Source organism: Phallusia mammillata, chromosome 2 (assembly GCF_965637545.1).
Source record: "Phallusia mammillata chromosome 2, kaPhaMamm4.hap1.1, whole genome shotgun sequence".
NCBI lineage: Eukaryota > Metazoa > Chordata > Ascidiacea > Phlebobranchia > Ascidiidae > Phallusia > Phallusia mammillata.
Window position 1 is genome coordinate 5,794,666 of NC_137253.1, and position 20,545 is coordinate 5,815,210.

General features: G+C 36.3%; 1 protein-coding gene and 1 long non-coding RNA gene across 2 annotated transcripts; one reads left to right on the top strand and one right to left on the bottom strand.

Moving 5' to 3' along the window:
* Positions 1–121: 121 nt before the first annotated feature.
* Positions 122–873, top strand: LOC145212368 (uncharacterized). The gene is made up of 3 exons (XR_013856682.1): positions 122–167; positions 406–603; positions 789–873. It is a non-coding gene; the product is annotated as an uncharacterized LOC145212368 (long non-coding RNA).
* A 16,429-nt stretch (positions 874–17,302) lies between these two features.
* Positions 17,303–20,149, bottom strand: LOC145212845 (uncharacterized). The gene is made up of 4 exons (XM_080081105.1): positions 20,092–20,149; positions 18,637–18,945; positions 18,157–18,354; positions 17,303–17,472 (listed from the first exon to the last, which is right to left on the bottom strand). The coding sequence occupies exons 1-4, from the start codon at positions 20,147–20,149 to the stop codon at positions 17,303–17,305; spliced, it is 735 nt and encodes a 244-aa protein (XP_079937231.1).
* Between the last annotated feature and the right edge of the window lie 396 nt (positions 20,150–20,545).

Below are 20,545 nucleotides of genomic sequence, written 5' to 3' on the forward strand. Positions count from 1 at the left end.
ATTATTTTCGCTGCACGAGTGTCTTGATTGCAGGTGTTCTGTGACAGAGGCAAACAGCATGAAACAACATATTGTTCAAGTTGACATCTTCCATTTTAAGTCCCTCTATCATAGCATTATGTGGGAGATTGATCATAACATTTATCACACCAGGTTACATGTCACAGGTAGCATCGCTAAAAAGAAAATATGTTGTTTGTTTACAAGGTTTTGTTGTTGTGGTTTCAAACAGGGTAAAGGTGGTTGTTTGCCACAAACAAATATAGAAACTTTTTTCCGCCGTTTTGAAGTGTTTTTTTCCAGTTACACAGGTTATATGGTCAGATGAAGTAGTGTAGCCTAGATAAATGTACACAAGTAATTTGTTTATGAACATGAATAAATAAAACGTTTTTAATTTTTTAGAATGCGGAAATGTTACCCTTCCAGGAGTTGTCCAAAATGTTCCAGCAAACAAGGGTTACCACAGCACACATACATTTTCATGCATCTCACCAGATTATCAGGAAACATCTCAGATTGCTGTTTGTCAAGCTAATGCTACATGGAATGTGACACATTTTTGCAATGTACCCACTGCGGGTTCACAAAAAAACGAATTAGGTATTTTTCAGAAATGTGTAAGTTCTCAAGTATTAATTAGACGACAAAACCAGCCATGGTATTTGATCACAAAAAAGTAAGAACTATATTTTTTGAAAGAATACTTTTAATTTAGAAACCAAATTGAATGTGTAGTCAATAATTTTCAGGATATTTTATTGACAATATTATGCAATTTGTTGCAGACACTTTACCCTCGGAGGTGCGTTCATCTGGAAGTCCAACGACTGCACTCGATTCCAAATCCTACACTCCCACGTTCACTGAAACAAAACCTGGTAATGCGGCATTCAATCCATTTATTTGCAGTGACTACGGGTGCATCCAAAATATACAGGATCGCTTGGATCACTTTGATCGCTTGTTGCATTATGAACACAGCTTGGCGCACCTTATGATCACTTGGTGCACCTTATTTATATCGCTTGGTGCACATTTATTTCCTTTGGTTCACCCTTTTATCGCTTGGTGCAACTTTATTTCGCATTGTGTGCATTTATATCAGTTGCTGCACGCTTATATCGCTTGGTGCATCTTTATATCGCTAGGTAAGGATACGTCTAGCTTTATGCAGGTGCACCAAGCAAAGTATAGTTGCACCGAGAGATATAAAGTTGCACCAAGCGATATAGAGGTGCAACAAGTGGAATAGAGGTGCACCAAGCAATATAAAGGTGCACCAAGCTGTGTTAATTCTGTACCAAGTGATCCAAGCGATCCTGTTTATTTTAGAATGCACCGCATGTTTACAAAAAAATTACAAATATTTAAATGGCGTGGAGATTAACAAAATAAATTGAACAAGCGTTTATGTTACATTTAGAGCAGTAAAAACAATTCAATAATATTAGTATTTGCACTGTGGCATATATTTATGCTTAATTTCAGTCATTTGTTCAGGTTCTTCAAAATATCCTGTGGGTGTGATAGTTGGAACTGCCGCTGGTGTGGCATTTGTACTATGTCTTCTGATCGGTTTCGGATTTTGGAAGATACAACAGAGAAGACAGAATAAGAATAAAACAAAGAAAAAAAATACTAAATATCCGTTGTGCGAACTAACAAACGACATAGCTGAAAGTAAATATCGGATTTGGTTTTGCACTTAAGCACTGTGTTGTGGTTTTGGTCCTATATGATAAGTTTTGTTTATGTTATAAATGTTGTAGATATGTGAGACAGAAAAAACACACACATATAAACCGTAATATTATTAACTTATCGTTTTCATTTTTCTCTAACATACGCACCAGCAAACTGCTTCTATGTCGGGTTATTTTATGTTGTGGTACTAAGTTACATACAGACATGCATGAGGTATATCTAATACAATACTCTTTTTAAGTTCCTAACTACACAATGGTTGTTTTCTGTGCAGACAAGAATTTAAGTGGATCTGATAGCACCGTATCAACTGGTAATACTTGTGTTTTAATTTGTTTAGTATTTTTTTTTGCATTCCACCATTGATAATTAATTTTAAGATCGATACTCTTGTATTCAAATTATTGCTTAAACCGTATGTCCAAGTCTCGGTAATAAGCTGAACCTTAGTGATAAATAATTACGATGCACACTTTGGTGGACGACTTGTTAGCTTTTCACTCTCTAAAGTTGTTGTTTAACAATAATATGTTCAAACACAGACGACGGATTTGCTACAAATATGATGGAAAATGTTGCCTAATGCGCGTACGTGGACATTGGTCGAACTGTTTTATCCTTGCTAAATGTTTTAACCATCCTGGATATACAGAAGTATACTTTTTAGTTTACTTGTGATTTTGATTCTGAGTTTCCTTTGAATTACTTTATTAGTAAACTTACGTTTTATTAGCTGTATCACATGAGTTGATCAATAACCGGTTTAAAAATAAACTTGTTTTACCTGTGTTTTTTTTACTGTGCTTGCCCCATTCTCCTTCACTACCTCCCGATACGTTTGCGTCATTTTTACTGTTGATAAGCATATTAATCTCTCTTAAAAAGTCTTGATTTGTACATTCGGTGCTAGTCCTTAAAGTGATACGATTTTCCAAGACACTTTTATGCAATAAATCGTTTGACTTATTACTTTTTTTGCAAAAATGGAAAGCGATTTTGGAACAACTTCCAATCTTGTTTTTACAGTTTGTCGTGTTTATTCTGACATGTTATTTTGTATGCGTTATGAGACAATATGTTGCGCCTAAGGTTCTGTAACGCAGAGGTGTCAAACTGAAACTACTTCGATGGGCAAAAGCAAACTTTTAAATAAGTCGAGAGCCGCGCTTTCGAAACATTTGTTACATTTGTATCGGACTTTCACTCGGACTATTAATTCATCACGTGATTGCATTCTTTCATCATCATCACATTATTAGTTATCGACCTAAATTTCCATTTGTCGCCATTTCACACCTTTTACATCTGTACAGTTGATCATGGTTTACTATATATGTACAGTACATAAACAGCACAAATATACATAAAACAAATTAAAGACTTGAGAATTCAACTATTGTGTTTGGCGTTGTAATAGTTTTAGTTTACATCAGCAATTAGGTTCTTTCCTAAAGGAGTAAGATAAACGTAGTGTTCACATTTGTATACCGTTAGCGGTCAGCACAAAATAGGTAAACGTAGTGTTCAATTCTGTACTGCCGCAGAAAATCAAAACGAAAAACGTTTGGCATTCATTTTGCAGATTGCGAATATTATTAACTCAACATATTTCTTGTCTAAAATGTTATCACCCAATCGTAGTTCTGTTTTCACTTTTTAAACTTCAACGCTCAGTCATTTATATGGCTGGCACACCCACTTCAGGCCACCTTCAATTTATTATGAATGATCAGCCATAATCAAAACTTGCTTCGTCTTTCCATGCTACGTGACTTGCATTTGTGTAGTGTGAATGTAATCCTAAAGAACTATGGTACTTTGTTGTGATAAAAAAAAACAGTACTGTATACCGAATTACCATATTCATATAACACAACATACGCAGATTGATGATCATGCACCACGCAGTCACGTTACAACAATTTTTTCCTCTCCAGGCAATTTTTCTTCCCAAGAAACGGCATTCCAACTACTACCCAGGTAAATGTTGTGAGTTGTTTTTTCAGCCCAATCATTCTTATGCGATGGTTCACGCGACATTATATTAAACGTTGTTTGTTTTGCATCAACGAGTTTTAGCTGAAATCATTTGCATACAACGTTTAGTACCCACATTTATTGGTGTAGTTTGGATCAGAGTCGAAAATTTGGAGAAACACACTGTCTGCAGTTTGGATCACTGTCTGCAGCTTATCATTTATTGGCTCTATGGTTTGACATTGATACTGTGACACTGAGCCGACTTCACTGTGGTTCCCAAGCAGTTGCTTGGTCATTGTGAGCCAGTTTCATCTGTGCTGGCATCGCACAGACTAGGTGATGCATGGGGTTGTACCCTGTGCTCCCAACAAACTGGAGTGCCGTTGAATGGCTACACTAGCCAATGCGGCCGATCTCTCGTCACCAGCTGCACTGATGAGACCTTATAGGTCGAAACAGTGTGCACTCTCTGCAGCTTATCATTTATTGGCTCTATGCTTTTACATTGATACTGTGACACTGAGCCGACTTCAACACATTGTTTGCAGTCAAATATTTTCGGTCCCTATGGCGCAACAGTTTCTTTTTTCAAAAATCGTTGCAATCCTAAGATCAAAAAGCATATTTAATACGTCAGGTCAACGGGGGAAATTGTTTCAAAAAAGTAAAACTTCACACAAATCCAGCTATTGGTTTTCTCCATGTAAAAACGATTAAAATGCCCAACGATCAACTGCTTTACCTAAAATAGTCTAATAGACAAACATTATTTTTGTTGCGATAAACATGTATGCTACGTGTCGGAACCAATGTTGTAAAATACGATTGCTTATCCCGCTGGTCTTTACGACGACAATGATACGACAGGTGTTAGGGTCTCGAATTTTGGAAAAGAAAAGCCTAATTTTTAGGGTAGTAGACTACAGAAGCAGCATGGTTTTAGCGGGCGAACTTCGTGCAGTCAACCGTGGTTGTAATTTCGATTTGGCAAAGCTTATATACACGGAGTAAAATATTTAATTCATTAAATTTATAATTCATAATAAGATTGGTTTGCAGATACTTGAGTATACGATAAAAAACACTTCCTATTTACATTTATGCATATTTTACCGCTCGGCTGTCAATGTTTCAAGCTCGGTGCTTGTACGTGTTCATGTTTACAATTAAGTTGCGCATTTTGTGGTCGACCTCTGTACGATGTTTGCTAAACGGCTCTCTGTGACCAAATAAGGTATTGAAACATTGGTCGACCTTGTACCAGCGTTTTAGTGTCAACTCTTCCTTATTTGGTCACAGAGAGCCGTATAGCAAACATGGCCTGTAGAGTCAACATTTTGTTAGATATCATACGTACACAGCAACGTCCTGCTTTTTTTTGAAAAAAGCACGCTGAATTATCCATCAGAAAATGCCTAACAGCTTGTGGCTCTTTCAATTTAGCTTACGGGTCTTGTACCTTGGTCACAACATTTTACTTATTTTTATTTCGTTAAATAAAGTTTGGGAAAACACTTTGAGAAATATTGGGAACTCTGACCAAATATACCGTATCGAAAAAATCGTTTTTCACTAATCAAATTTCCATGACAATATATGGTGGTTGAACTGTGAAACAAATCCACTTAACGCCAAAACTATTTTAAGATAAATGTATGAAGAAAAATTTAACAAATTCACTCGATTCCAGAACTTGATTTTATATGACATTATTTCAAGCAACACAAGTTGTCGTAAACGAGAAACTGATTACTTTGATACTTTGAAGAATGCAGCATTCCAAGCGTTCAAATCCGTTAAGCAAAATAGTTTGCCTGAAAACCCTTGTCGCTTAAAAAAAGGAATTCATTTGTTTGTTTGTTTTCTTTTCTGCTAAAATCAACAAATTTTATATTGTCTGAACAATGGACATATTAACGTTCGCTGTTGTTACGAGAGCTTGATGGTAATTTACGGTACCAATATCGCTGTCATTTAGCTAACACGCATCGTACGTAGGTAACAACTTTTGTTTTAGGTCACAGCTAGCGAATTAACTTTATGCGACAAATTCAATATTGCTAACATGACATATTTGCGCGTGAGATTACGTCCAATTTAACTTATCGTAAACGATGTTCAGGTATGCACGGTGGATAGTGGCTACTGGTCGTTTGTAATACAACGTGGTTTCGTACTCTTTGTTATCCACATTTAGGTAATTTCAGATTAACGTCAAAAGTTGTCGAACAAACGGTTTTAACATTTCTTTGCTCCCAAGTACGACATCAGATACGTGACTTTCGTCGTAAACACGTCAGCATTTTCACTAAGTATGTAAACATGCAGGACTCGACAACCTCTGGCACGCGAAGTAAATTTTGATGGCACGCATAGACCTCGGTGTTTGTATTGAAGTACTTATTATATTATTTTAACATCTTATATTTTCTGTTTAGTTTGTTGACATGCACAAGTGTTAACGTTCCGCCTACATGCAAAAATCTGTCTGTTTTGTGATTACTAGTACGATAAGTTTTTTTACCGAACTTTTACATGTTTTATAACAAGACCTACATATTGACGTACTTATGGTACCTATTCACTCCCCTGATTGTTGGCGATCCCCAGCTACAAAGCAAATATGTGCGAAATACAAGGCAGGCAACAGTGATTTGCATTTTGACGGACTCACCGCTAAGCCTAGATTTTGAGGCCACGTTGCGCAGTAAACACTTGCAACAAGGTGATTACGGGATAAGTGCACTTTACAATGCGCAGTTTGGACTTCAGTCTAATTTGCATTGAAGTTTGCAGCAAATCTTGTTTGCAATACAAAGTTAATCCAAAGGTCACGGGCGAAATTATCGTAAAGGTAGTTGGTACGGGTTGTGTTGAAAATATTTCACTTGTCAGCGGTGATAGTAGCGACTTTGCTGATTAATCTAGTTGTCTGGGTCATAAGAGCCTTTCGCACACATTGACTGCTGATAACAAATACAAAAAACTAACAAGCTCGTTGACTTAAATTTATGTGATCTGACTCAACGTTAAAGTTCACCTTGAATCGTCTTTTAGCCAAGTGTGTAATATGCTTCTGTGAAATATGTATGCAAACAAAGGAATGTGGTGATCAAAATTAAACCTTTGCGCCAGATGTGAAATATATATTTCGACAAGGAGATGAAAGCTTGCCGCCATTTCAGTAAACACCAGCGTCACGTCGCAGGCGGTAGTGGATTGTTTGATGGTAAACATTGTCCGTCTGCTTTGCGACAGTTTCTCTCACGACAGGTACACATTGCGCCAATGGGATAATATGATATCGTAGCTTCGATACCCGAACACCTGCTGTGTTTCTGCAACAATTTACTCCTATTTGCGGGGTGCAATTCTTATTTTTTGATTCGGAGCTAAATAATGATATGTAATTGCATGTTAATTTACGCATATTCTGGCATATCGTCATTTAATATCAACGTTTTTTATCTAGCCGATTGCCTAGTAAAGTATTATTTGTTTTTGAGTATAACTTTGTAAACAATAACATACGTTCTGTTTCGATTACTCCTGTTTCAGCAAATAAAGTATGTGTTATGACACCATAATTGTGGTGCAGCAATCCTTTTGGAACAAACACACGATTCGATTGAAATATTTCATGACCAAACACCCTTGGTTCTTGAAAAATAAAACTGGTTATTTTATTTTTTTGCTATCGCCAATAAACGTTATGTGTGTGGATATACCAACGTCATCCGTTGTTAAGGAATAACAAATCAATTGCCGTTAATAACGACACCTTATGCTTTATGACAACTTGTCGTTTTCATTGTAACATAGTTTCGAACCCTTTGTTTTCTACATTTAGCGAATTTCGGATAAACGTCCAAAGATAATGGTTAACCGGTTTTACCCTTTCTTTACCCCGAGTTACGCCCCCGTGGTACTTGACTTTCGTTTTGTGCTGATAAACGCTTCACCAGTTTCGCCAAGTATGTTAATATGCAGTCACATAAGGTCGGCAACCCCTCGCAAGTGTTTTTAATGGCATGCCATAGATTTGCATGCCTATATTTAAGTACTTGTCATATTAATTTGAACTATTACATTCCTTTTTTCAGTTTGTTGACATGCACAAGTGTTAATATTCCGCCTACATGCAAAAATCCGTCTTATTTAGATTAAGCTGACACAAATCACCATTACTTACAAAAATGTTCGCACGCGAAAACATTACAATGTGGAAATAACAAGTAAATTGGCCTGGAACGCCTGAGACCCACGTATTACGCGGTGTCTATAACTTCGCATAAAATGCAGTTTAAACGTTTGTTCACGATAAACGGCCCTAATACCTTAATATATTGTTTGTAATTATTTTCTGCCCGGAAAACTAGTTGTTTTTATGCCATGTTTTGCTTTGTGTGTTAGACTAATTAACAATACACGGTACAAACTACTTTAACTTCTCGTTCGAGGTTCCTGCTATGGACTAGTTTGTTTTAACAAATTGGTACATGTTTTATAACAAGACTCACGTATTGATGTTTTTTGTTACCTATTAACCCCTCCTAATTGTTGGCGATCCTCTACAAAAAGCTGACAAATAGACGGCAGGCAACAGTGCTTGCGATTTGACTCTTGACTTGCGCAAAGCTGAGGTTTTGAGACCACGTTGTAAAGTGAAGCACCAACTTTATAATGGGATAAAAGTACTTTACAACACGCACAATAGACAATAGCTTTTAGCTTCATTTGCATTGAAGTTTCCAGCAACTTGTTTTTGTGATACGAATCCAACCCAAAGTTCACCGGCGAAATTAAAACAAAGGTCGTTGGTACGGGTTGTGTCGAAAATATTTGACTTGTCATCGATTAAAGTAGCGACGTTGCTGATTAATTATGGCTGCCTGGGTAGTGGCTTTCGCAAACATAGTTTGCTGATAACAAACATAGAAAACTAATTAGGTGGATGACTGTAAGTTACAGAATCTGACTGAATGTTAAAGGTAACCTTAAATCGTTTTTTGGCAAGATTGTAATATGTTTCCATGAAAAGAATTTGCAAACAAAACGATGTGGAGATCAAAATTGATCATAAAAACTTCGCACCCGATGCAAAAAAACAGACATTGACAAAGTGATGGAAACTTGCCACCGCTCCAATAAACACCAGCGTCACGTAGCATGCAGTAGTGGTTTGTGTGATGGTAAACATTGTCCATCTGTGGTGCGACAGCAAACATTACGTCAATGGGATAATATGATAAAGTAACACCTGCTGTGTTTCTCACACAACATTATTCCCGTTAAAGTGCAATCCTTCTTTTATAAATTGATAATGATATGTAGTTGCATGTAATTTACCCATGTTCTGGTATATCGTCATTCAATATTAACGTTTTTTTTAAACGGCAATAATTTTGTTATTGCAAGTCATCTTTGTTTAACAGTATGTGTTGACATAACTGCACTGCAGCAATGACCAAATACCCTCGGCGCTTCAGAAAATAATAACTGGTTCGTTTAGTGCGTTTTTGCTCACGCCAATAAATGTTATATATATATGTGTACATATTAACGTCCGATGTTGTTCACAAACGGGAACGGCCGCTCATAAAGCCAATCGTTTTTATTGTAACATGGTTTCGTACACATTATTTTTCACATTTAGACAATTTATAATGAACGTCACAAGGTAATGGTTAACCAGTTTAACCTTTCTTTGCTCCCAGTTACGCCCACATGATACGTGACTTTTGTTGGGTACTGAATAAACACTTCAGCTATTTTCGCCGAGTATGTAAATATGGACAGACGGGAGTTTAGCAACCTCTCGCACGCGAGGTAAAGTTTTATTGCACGCAAATAGATTTGTGCGCATTTCTGTTTTCGGTTCGTTATCATGCAAAATTGTTAAAATCCCGTGTTCATGCACGTCTGATCTACAATAACCAGTGAGAACAGGTGACACAAATCACCATTGGTCACAACAATATCGGCACGCAAAGCCATTGCCGTTTAGGCACAAGCAGATTAGCTGCTTAAAAGGTGGCCGACCCCGGTGCTCCGCAAAATTTGGTATACGTGGATGTAAAACAGCATGTGAATTGCGGTTTAACCTTGTTTGGGGACTTAAATTTAACTTGGTACGCTGTTACTTATGTTGCGGAACTTTACATGCAATCATATGCAAAGAACATAATAAATGGCTCGTAGTATACAAGGCTTTTCGGTAAATTTTTGTTCAAGATTAACGGCTCTTTGACCTGTTCGTTGTCGACCTCTAGCGGGGTAGTGTTTCCACGACAATTTACGTGCTGTTTAAAAAAGGGTTGCCATGTTGGCGGATTCAGAGTATGGCCCGTAGCGCAAAAGTTTTCAGAATTTCTGACATCTTGTCAGTCTAATTCTGTTTATGCCGATGTTTAACCATTCTTAGCATGTTCCTTACATTTTATACTTTTTTAATGTAGCGAACGAGGTTCTCAGGATTTTCAGTCCCGACGTTTTTGGTTTTCTTCGCGGTCTGTCTGCAACGAGATGTGTGCTCCGAGCTCCTCACCCCCATTGATGCTAAATAATATCGATATTATCCAATTCGGGTCTGTCTGGATAACTTATCAATAAATACCACCCCCGGCAAATCTTGTCTTTCCATGGACAATTTTAGTACAAAAAGGTCTTTGTATTTCCTTAACTTAAAGAACTTGAGTGTATAATCTTACTGTCGCAGATGATTTTTGTTCAAAGCATGTGCCGACTCGATAACCTTCATAAACTTCGTTTTATACTTTCTGCTTAGAAAACTTTCCAACTGGTTTTTATTTATTTCGCATGTTAAAAGAAGTTTCTGATTTGAAATAGGTTTACCAAATTTGTATATGTTTTTAAACAAGAGATACATATTTACATAAATGACAAAGCAAGTTTTCTAACTTATGGGAAATACCCTTGTAAGCATATTTGAGTAAATCCCCTTTCAGTCAACTTCTCGTGCACTGGTCTGGTGCAAGCAAGGTGCGGTTGCCTTGGGATGCCTTCAAATACTACAGGTGCGCTAGTTGCGCTTGGTACCTCGCTTGGTAACCTATTTTCGTGCAAGGTAACTTAAAAATAGTGCAGGTAACTCTCTTTGGTGCGATTAAACTCAGAATAGGTACGACGTAACTCGAAAATACAACAGCTGTCCTGTTTTTATGCGACAAATCGTAAATACTGCAGTTACTGTTAAAACACGCAAATAATGCTGGAAAAGTGTTACGATAGTCCCAACACACAACCAAAACCCTAAACTCTGAACCCTAAACCCTAAACTCTGATCCTTGAAAACAGTACATACAGTATTATTACGTTACGTCGCAGTAACTACGAGTTTACTCGTTTCAAAAAAGGTTACCTGTACTATTTACGGGCTTTGTTGAATTAAACCGAGTTACCTGTAGTTTACCAAGAGAAGTACCTAGCGGACCAAACGCACCTAGCGCACCTGCAGTTTTTGAATGCACCGGTTGCCTTGTGATAAGATTCAACCGTACACATGTTTTACCACATATTTGATAACATTTCGTAATTTGACAAGGCTTTCCTTATACCTTGCATTATTTATAGCAATAAAATTTAAAATTGGTATAATTTACTTGTATAGTGTTATAGTGTTACTGGTGAAAACTATGAAAAGTGCTGTTTTACCATTGTGCTCCACGTTTCCTTGTAAATAGTGATTTTTTAATCGTGAGATTTACCGTTTTTGTACCTGTTGTTTGATTGTTTGTCTCTGTTTAGTTGCCATCGCTTTTTCTAACTCTTATTGATGTTATGTACAGACAATGTAATGAGATGTAATACAATAAAACGGGTTGCTAAATTTTGTAACTGATATTTTTTTTAATAAACTGATTCATGGTTTTCTCACATATTACGTTGGTTAACAAAGTCTCTGTGGTATTTGACCTAAAATTCCCAAATTATTAAGTTTTTAATTACTTATCTGTAGAGCATTACTTAAGGTATGTAAATGTTTTTTAAAAAAGTAACAATAAAATTGGAATTTCTGGTTTGAATTTAGCTTAAATTATCTATATTAAACTGTTGCCAAGTTTAATTGTTGCTTGATTTCCATTTGGATCTAATGATTTAGGTTAAAATGGTGTTTATCTAAACTTTAGTTGTATCAGCATTGACTATAAAAGCTAGGCAAATGGCTTACATTGCAATGAATGTTTGTTTATACTTCAGTGAACATGTCCCTTACTTATTTGCTGTCACATGTTCTCCCATGTTACACAAATGGTCTGTCAGGTGCCAGAAGACATATCAAAACAAGATATTGGATCAAATCTATTTGACCAGGAAGTTTGCTTTTATTAATATCAACTGCATCTTAAACTGTGATAAAGTTTGATATTTCGTTTAAAAAAAAACATTTTCTGAAACAAACACTCATTTTAGACTGATTGTCCTACTGTACTAATTGCCATCCTCTTTGTTTTATTATAGTGAAGTAGGATTTTTTAAATAAAAGATGACACATTTCTAAACCTTAAATATGTATTTATTGATTGACATGTTTTTATTTAGGCCTCAGCATCACAGAAACAAAGTTAAAGCAATTAAATTTAAGAAAACCTTTTAATGTGAGTTTGATATTTTTTAACTGTTTATTATTGCAAAATTGCCAATTTGGAGACAATAACAGCAGAACGCAGTTGTGCTGGTTTTAGATAAATGTGTAGAATAAGGATATGCCATTACACAATATCTGAGCCCCAGTAACAGTTAACAGTCTGGTATTGCATCTAGGACTAGTATTACATTTTTTTGAAATGTTTTGCAAACATATGCACAAGAAAAACTGACGTACAAAATGACATTTGCAACATGTATAGCAATAAGTCGGACAACAAAAGACGCTTAAATTTAGTCCTAGCAAATAAGCATTGCATGTAAAGACCACTGAGCAATGCCAGTTAAATATTTTTGAAATGTTACAAGCGATTAGTTTCAGACAAATAAAACCAAACAGTGATCGCAATATTGCTACAAGTGATGTCATAAGTTATATATAGACAAAGCAAGAAAGAATATTCATTTTAATATACAGGTGATTATTAAACCTACGATGATCAATATTAAAAGGGCCAGAAAGCAAATGGACAACGTGTTTAAAGTCTCGTGCGATGTGCCGTCTTCGGTCTCTGGAGAAAAAAAATACAAGTTCTGTTAATTTGCTACAAACGCAGTCAAATACCCCCTAACGGCGTTTTGGTTTATAAACCACAAAACTGAGAGAACTTGACGCCTTTAGCTTTGTAAGTTTACTTTTGCTTTATGCGTAACCTCGGAGCATTTTTTGCCTAAATTAATTTTTAACGTCGGTTCATAAAATTTCCTTGTACCTAACCGGCGGTATCATGGACACATGATTATTATGCTAATAATTAGAGTAAAGGACGGCTCATTTGTAGTTTTCTTTGTTGGATCAGATATTAATTTAAGTTTTTGCTTAGCCTGCAAAACCTTTTTATGTCAATTTTGAATTTTTACTGTTATGCACCAACGTTTCAGTAACAAGGTTACGAATGCGAATGATCGCCAAGTTTGGACAACGTTTTGTGCAGTTTAGTTTAAAATATGTAAACTGCCCATATTCGAATAGTTTTTATCTCCACTAACATCAACACCAAAATTAATGTGTAACATATTTACATGTATATATGTATACAACTTATATATAAGTATGCTCCTTAACAATATGTTCTTTTAGTCTCGTATTTACATACCCAGGGAAGCTGACACGACTTGAATTGTTTTAACAGCTGTGGGTCCAAATCCATTATAAGCATGACAGCTTATGTTGGATGTTGCATTGAAACTCGTCGTCAAATCACAGTTTGGTGAGACCTGAGCCAAATTTGTATCCCTCTTGTACCATGTGCAATTGTATGGAGGGTTTGAATCAACGATGCACCGAATGGTAACATTGCTATTTTGTTGAATGATGTAGCTGTTTTCATCTTTTTCAAACGAATCCACTACGGTAAGGTTTAAAATGGTTGCGCTGTCTGAAAGAATTTTTTTAAACGTTTATTCTTAGAACAATGACAAGGGGAGAGAGGAGTCTATATCAGCAATTTTAGCTTGCGCAAAATGTGTTTTGTGGTAATGTGAATGTGGCAGGGAATCGCTAACGGTTGTGTATACGCTAAAAAAACACAGAGCCATCAGTGCTGGAGTTTTATTGCAATTATGTGATGTCAGATTGTGTCACTGTGTAAGTAAAAATATGTGTATAAATGTCACTGCTGAGCAGGTTCGTTGTGATGTAACTATTTGCGCACAATTTTCCCAATTCTGTCTTGTATGTTATATAAAAAATTGCTAAAATACATCGCGATTAACAAATGGGATTTGTACAGAAGTACTTTATCAGCGCCAATACCCACTGCTACGCATGGTGAACCAGTCCAAAGAACACTACACTTTCGTTGCCAATCAACTTAGACTTTTACTAATTCGGTTTTCTAAAAAAAGTTGTAGCGCTTTAAAGATGATTAGAGTTATACAGCCAATTTTTTTCTTGCACCGTTTTTACCAAACTTTTTAGTGACGCCCGGTCAATTTGCGAAAATACTTCAACTTTTGACAACACCAGTTTATGTTGAAATTGCCGTAAACCGGTATTATCTCAGAAACTTATAACAGCAAATAGGCTAATCAAGTCGGCAATATAGCCTAGTATTCAAAAAGTTTTTTGTCTTTAAAAACTTCAACACCAAAGCAAAATTTAACAAAGATTATTTCTTAAACAACACAATTAAAAAATAAGCTAGCCAAACCAATCCGAAACGTATATATATATAAGTATGTGTCTTAACAAAATTTTAGCCACATGTTTACATACTTCGTGAGGAATCTGTCACAATTTGAATTGCTTTTACAGCTGTCGGTCCAAACCCATTAGAAGCGAGGCAGCTTATATTGGATGTGGAATTAAAGTTTTTCGTCAAATTACAGCTTGGTGAACTCTGAGCCAATTTTGTGTCCAAGCCGTACCAAGTGCAGTTGGATGGTGGGTTTGATTCAACAATGCACTGAATGGTAACAGTGCTATTTTGTTTGATGACGGAGATGTTTTTATTTTTTTCCAAAGAACCAACCACAGTGAGGTTTAAAATTGTTGGTCCATCTAGAAGCATTTTTATAACCGTTGATTTGTTACGGTGACCGTTAAATGCATAGAACAGTATCCATGGACTATAAATGTCAGCATAGCAATCACTGAACCTGGTATGTTAAAGATTTGCTATCAAGTGTAGTATAAAAACTGTGACATTGCGTTTTCATAACTAGATGCAAAGTACATAACTCTGGTACATTTACGCATTTAACGTTGTGACGCAATTAACCGAACCATAACCAAGTCGGCCATAGCTGCACAACGTTGAAACGTCAGAAGCTCCAGGTACCTCAGGAGGGCACAATTTTTTGCTGTGCATGCTATTCTACTTAGCTTAATTTTATGCTGATGTGTGTCATTCTTTTTTCATCAGTGGGGGTCATTGCTAACGAATCATTTGAATGCAAATACGTGACACTACTCGATAGATCGACATATCTGACCACAGTACATTTAGATTTTAACTTATAGTCACCATTTTTAACAACGTTATAGTGACCGTTATATTAGTGGGGAAAATTATCCAAGTTTTGAGTTAGTCTGAACTTGTTGTAAACCGCCTTTATTCGTGAGAACAACTTGTGGCAAACCGAAATGTTGGTGCATCGCAAATAGCCTAGAGATGATATAGCATAAGATAACTTAACATTAATAAATGACACAACTAAACAAAATAAATTTGAAGACGTCTAAGGCCGAACCGAAAAGTATGTCCTAGGCCAGGGGTCGGCAACCCCTGGCAGGCGTGCCAAAGGTTGGCACGCTAGGTGGTTTTTCATGGCACGCCAATTTACCGATTTGCGTGTTTATATTGAAGTAGCAATTTAACATGTTACAATACTTGTTTCAGTTTTTATCATGCCATAGTCTTAAAATTCAGCCTTATCTGCACAAAACACTTTGCTTTCTTTTTACTCTTGATATCTGCTGGCACGAATTACAGTTATTTAGAAAAACGCTGGCACACGAGGTTATTAACACATGGAAATAACAAGTAAATTGGCAGGTGTCACCTAAAGGGGTCGGCAACCTTTTTTGCACCGCGGACCGTTTTTGAAAGTGAAATTTTATCGCGGACCGGTCTTCAAAAAAACTACAAATATTCAGCAATAAAAACACTTAAATTAGTTTATCATTCCCGGGATACATCGGCAAAATGTTTTAACCCGTTCAACGAGAAAAGTTATACGGCCCGGTAACGAACTCCTCGCGGACCGGTACCGGGTGGTTGCCGACCACTGACCTAAAAGGTTGCTGACTTCTGTAGTAGGCAGTGTGACCGTTTCTTAAACTAAAATATGCTTGTTTTTTTAAGAACGTCACGTTGATATACTCACAATAGACTTTAAGTGTTTTACTCTTAGACTTCAAAACAGTTCCACGCTTTAGTTCTAGGATGCATGTAACATTTTGTCCATCGTGATTAGGCTCTATTGTAAACATTCCTTGGACAGCCTACAGGAAAACATTTTTTTGGAGCTGTGCTATATAGTAGGCTAAATTCTCAAACCTATTAGACTAGGGTGTCAATATATTACAACTTATTGCATATTTTGGTGGTATTTTAATGAGATGTTATGCCAGAAGTAAAGCAGAGATAATTCGGACACACTTGCAACCATTATATTGTTTTAAATTATCTGTTTCCGCAAGGTAATTAGAGATAGGATATATAAACAAGTGGTTTGTTTCGTCGAACATTTTATTTGAAAATCATATAGTTTCTGTTGTCGACGTTGCTTAACTTTATTACCAAAATGGGTAAGAATTTATCAAATCGTCAGAACCATCTTCGGTCTTCCCTATATGATTATGATATTGGGCAGTAACAAAGTTAGTTCGCAATACACAAAACTACTGTATAAAGACGAATCAAGTAATGACAGTAACTCTGTAATACCAAAAATTACCCTTTACCAATCTACCCAGGTTTATTGTTAAATTCAGTGGTTCTTAACCTTTTTGGTGTGGTTTCCCACTAAAGTCAATCACCAACTTCGAATTCCACCCTCTGTTATGTGTATAAACATGTTTTGTGCCCTACGTTAATAAAAAAAATATTCTTCAAATGAAATAATTTTGTGGAGCGCTTTGGTCTGGCCCTAAAGGTATACCGCAATCTTATTTAGTTTAAATAGTGCTTCTGTAAGAAGTTTTGGAATACTGAAGAGTCTGCTATGCTTGCATTAGTCATTTATTGCATCACAATCAAGAAAGGAAAGGCTTTTATTCGCGCACAACAGCAAAGTCATTGATGGTTTCAGTCTTGTCTGTGATGTAACAAACGGCCTTTGGATTTGTATGTGTCTTGCAAACCTTAAATCTTACATGTTTTGCAGAACAATTTTAGTAATGTAGCTTTCAACGGTTAATTTAAAGCCGGTTTCGACCATCGAGCCTGAGTTTGCTCTTTTCAAGCTTACATATTTCTCTCCGAAAACATTAAATTTCCCACTAGTGGTTAAGAACCACTGGTTTAATTGATGTACCCACCGTTAAATCAAGTTGTAATTTTATGTTGCTGTCTGGAAGAAAACTCCTATTTCCCTTTACATGACATGAAAAGTTAGAAAGCATTGTGGTATTTTTGGTTAAGTTGAATACAGGGCTTCCCAACAGCAAAACTGCAATTAAAAAATCATTATTCAAACATATAAATAGTCTACCAACGCTTGCTAGATCAATGGTTTTCGACAACATACAAAACGCTTTACCTTGGACAAGCGTATCTCATCACATGTTTCTAGTTTTTTTTTAGCTTGTCGTTGTTTTTTTTAGCACCATCGTTGTTGTATCCACCCATGCTGTCACACCCAGTCGCGTTGCCCCCACTATCGAGAACCCAGATTTCTCTGTCAAGTGTCAGTTAAACACTTAATCTTAACGGTGTAATTGGTGCGCTCTTTTTTGTACCTTATATTTGTTATTATTATTGCGAATTTTTAACCGCAAGGTTTTTGCAGCTGTTTGCTGTCTGTGTCTTCGATGCGAATGTTTTGTTTCAAACTTTATTGTTCTGTTCAGAGCCGAAATACAATAAAATACTGTACAATGGGCTTGGTCGTGAATCCTAAAAGGGGCTGAACTTTTCGCCTATTAGCCTGTTTTTGCGTCTATTAGCCTGTTTTTTTTTTACCTCATATAAATTGTCTTGAACACTAAATATGTATTCATGTGTGTTCCGTGATCGCTGATTTATATAATCGTTTTGTAGGTATTCTTAGTATTTTACGCATGTAGATAGTTGATGACAATTTAGAAACCGAATTCTGAACCAAAACACAGATTTTGATCAAGGAATTAAATACCTTTCACACATTCAAGACCACTTTGTCCTTCCCATGTGGCATTTGGCAAACAAAATGTTGGTTTTGTTCTCTTTATACCAGCTTTATACACTGGAGTGCCATTGTTTGGACAGTGAAACCATCCTGTAGAATTGTACTGGCCAAATTTTCCATCATTTTTCACCGGAATTATTTCAAAACTGCTGTGGTTTTGACACACTGCAAGCAAAGATTGGAGTTGAAACAAATTTAACTGTGCACTAATTAAAAACTGTACCACAAACTTTTTAAGTCCTGATCGTTAAACTGCCAACATGACCGTAAAAAAATAAAGTTAGTTCATTGTAACGACCATGTGAGCAGTAGTTGTAAGATTATGTGAAGGTGCTAAAGCAATATTCCAAAGAATAGGAGAAATACAATCAATTTTTTGAAAAAAGGGAATTCGATTTTGGGCTGTAATGCTGTTTACAAATTCAGCAAAACAACAAAGATACTTACGATAAGGAAACAGAGTTAGTTTTTCAGTTGAACCGTCCAATGGGGGAATACAAGCAACAAATATATTAAATGTTTTTGTAATTGGTTGAGCATAAAATGTTGATGTCACATGGCTGGTATTTTTAACGCATGCTACATTGTGCCCTTGCTGGCAATTGGGTTGTTTAAAAAAGGGAATCTGTTCATTATTGACATTCCACCAGCATTTGATTATTTTAGAAGTGGTTGCAAATTGCAGAACTGGAGAAAAGTTTATTGACACGTTTCCACCGTTTGTCAAACCATCCAAGACTTGAATCTTGTGTGTTTCTGAACAATGTATAAAACGCGATTTGTAAGTGTTTTTTGTTGGTTGTCTTATATTGGTAAAAGCCTTTTATATCTTTCAACAAGGTAAACTCGTAAACTAGTTACGGCTCTGGCTGGCTCTACCACCGTTCGACCCCTCCTCGTGTTGATTGTCGAATTGGGCCTAAATCGCACCGACTCTCAATATTACCGTATATCAGGGCTTCACAAACTTTTTTAATCGCGACCCCTTTTAATCTCTTTAAATCGTCGTTAATTTTAAATTGGGCGAAAAATAAAATCAAAAGCAATACTTGTTTCAAGTCATGAATTGCCGTCTAAGCAGAGGTGGCAAACGGATATTAAACACTGCTTGGGTATCGTAAATTTATTACCTATTTTTTATCGGAGAAAGTTATTGAGATTGTTATTTTGTACAAAAGTTCTTGCCTCTTAAGCAGATGTAGGCAGTTAGATTCACCCAGCAACAAAAAAGCTTCGCTTAACAAGTAAAACCTAATTTAATTGGTACTCTAGCACGTATGCGTATAGGGTCCATTGCACGCTATTCCAACGCAGGTGGTGAAAATTAGTAGACAAGATAATATTACAATTATACGCAAACAATGACGTTCTTCTTTTGTTGAAAACAATGGGGGCATTGCTTGGCATAGGAGGATCTAATACTTTCAACATAAAATTACATTTACCAAATTAAATGTTACATATTATAAATGTACAAAGTGTGAAATTATTAAATATTTTGGTATTAAATGTACAAAGTGTGAAAGCACAACCAATTTGGGAGAAGCTCGTTACCGTTGTATTTAAAAAGTATGGCCCGTTATCATATAAAGTCTTAATAAAGTGTCTCTTGTAGCAAATTAAATGGTCACAAAAAACAGAACGATTGCCAGAAAATTTACTTGATTAAAATAACAGCATGTTTAGGCTGATGTGCCTCTGGTGTTTGTTTGCAAGACAAATAAAAGCTGGTTGTTATAGTTAAAGTTAGCTGAGTCTGACAGTTCTTGTATGTATTTATACAATTAATAATGGTAAAATCGCCTGGTGCAGCTCTCTGCGACCCCTAAGTTTGTTACGCGACCCCCAGTTTGGGAAGCCCTGGCGTATATCACCCAACCACCTTAAATCATTTTAACTTACCTTGCAAGCTTTCAGAAACAACAATTCCAAACAATACTATGAAAACTCGCCTGTTCATTTTAACCATTTACGTAATTACCTGGATATTAAAACCTATTACGTATTTGCGCTGCACAACAGACTTTCTAGTTACCCACTATCCACGACTGTATTTAAAGGTGACTTCTTTTTACAGCACTCGGGAAGGTGTATCAATTCACACACACTTTAGAGTTGTTATGGTGGCCAAATGCATTTTCGTCCTGTGTTTCATCCTCGTAAACTCTTTAGCAGGACATCGCCGTGAATGCATTTAGAAAATGCAAATGTGGCCTATATTTGACTCAAGTTTACTAAGTTTAAACACAACGTTCGTTTGGGTCAAAGTATATATAAAACACAAGTAGTCCAACCCATTGTTACGCGATAGAGCCGCATGGACGCTATTTTGTGTCCAAATTAATACAGCAGGTAT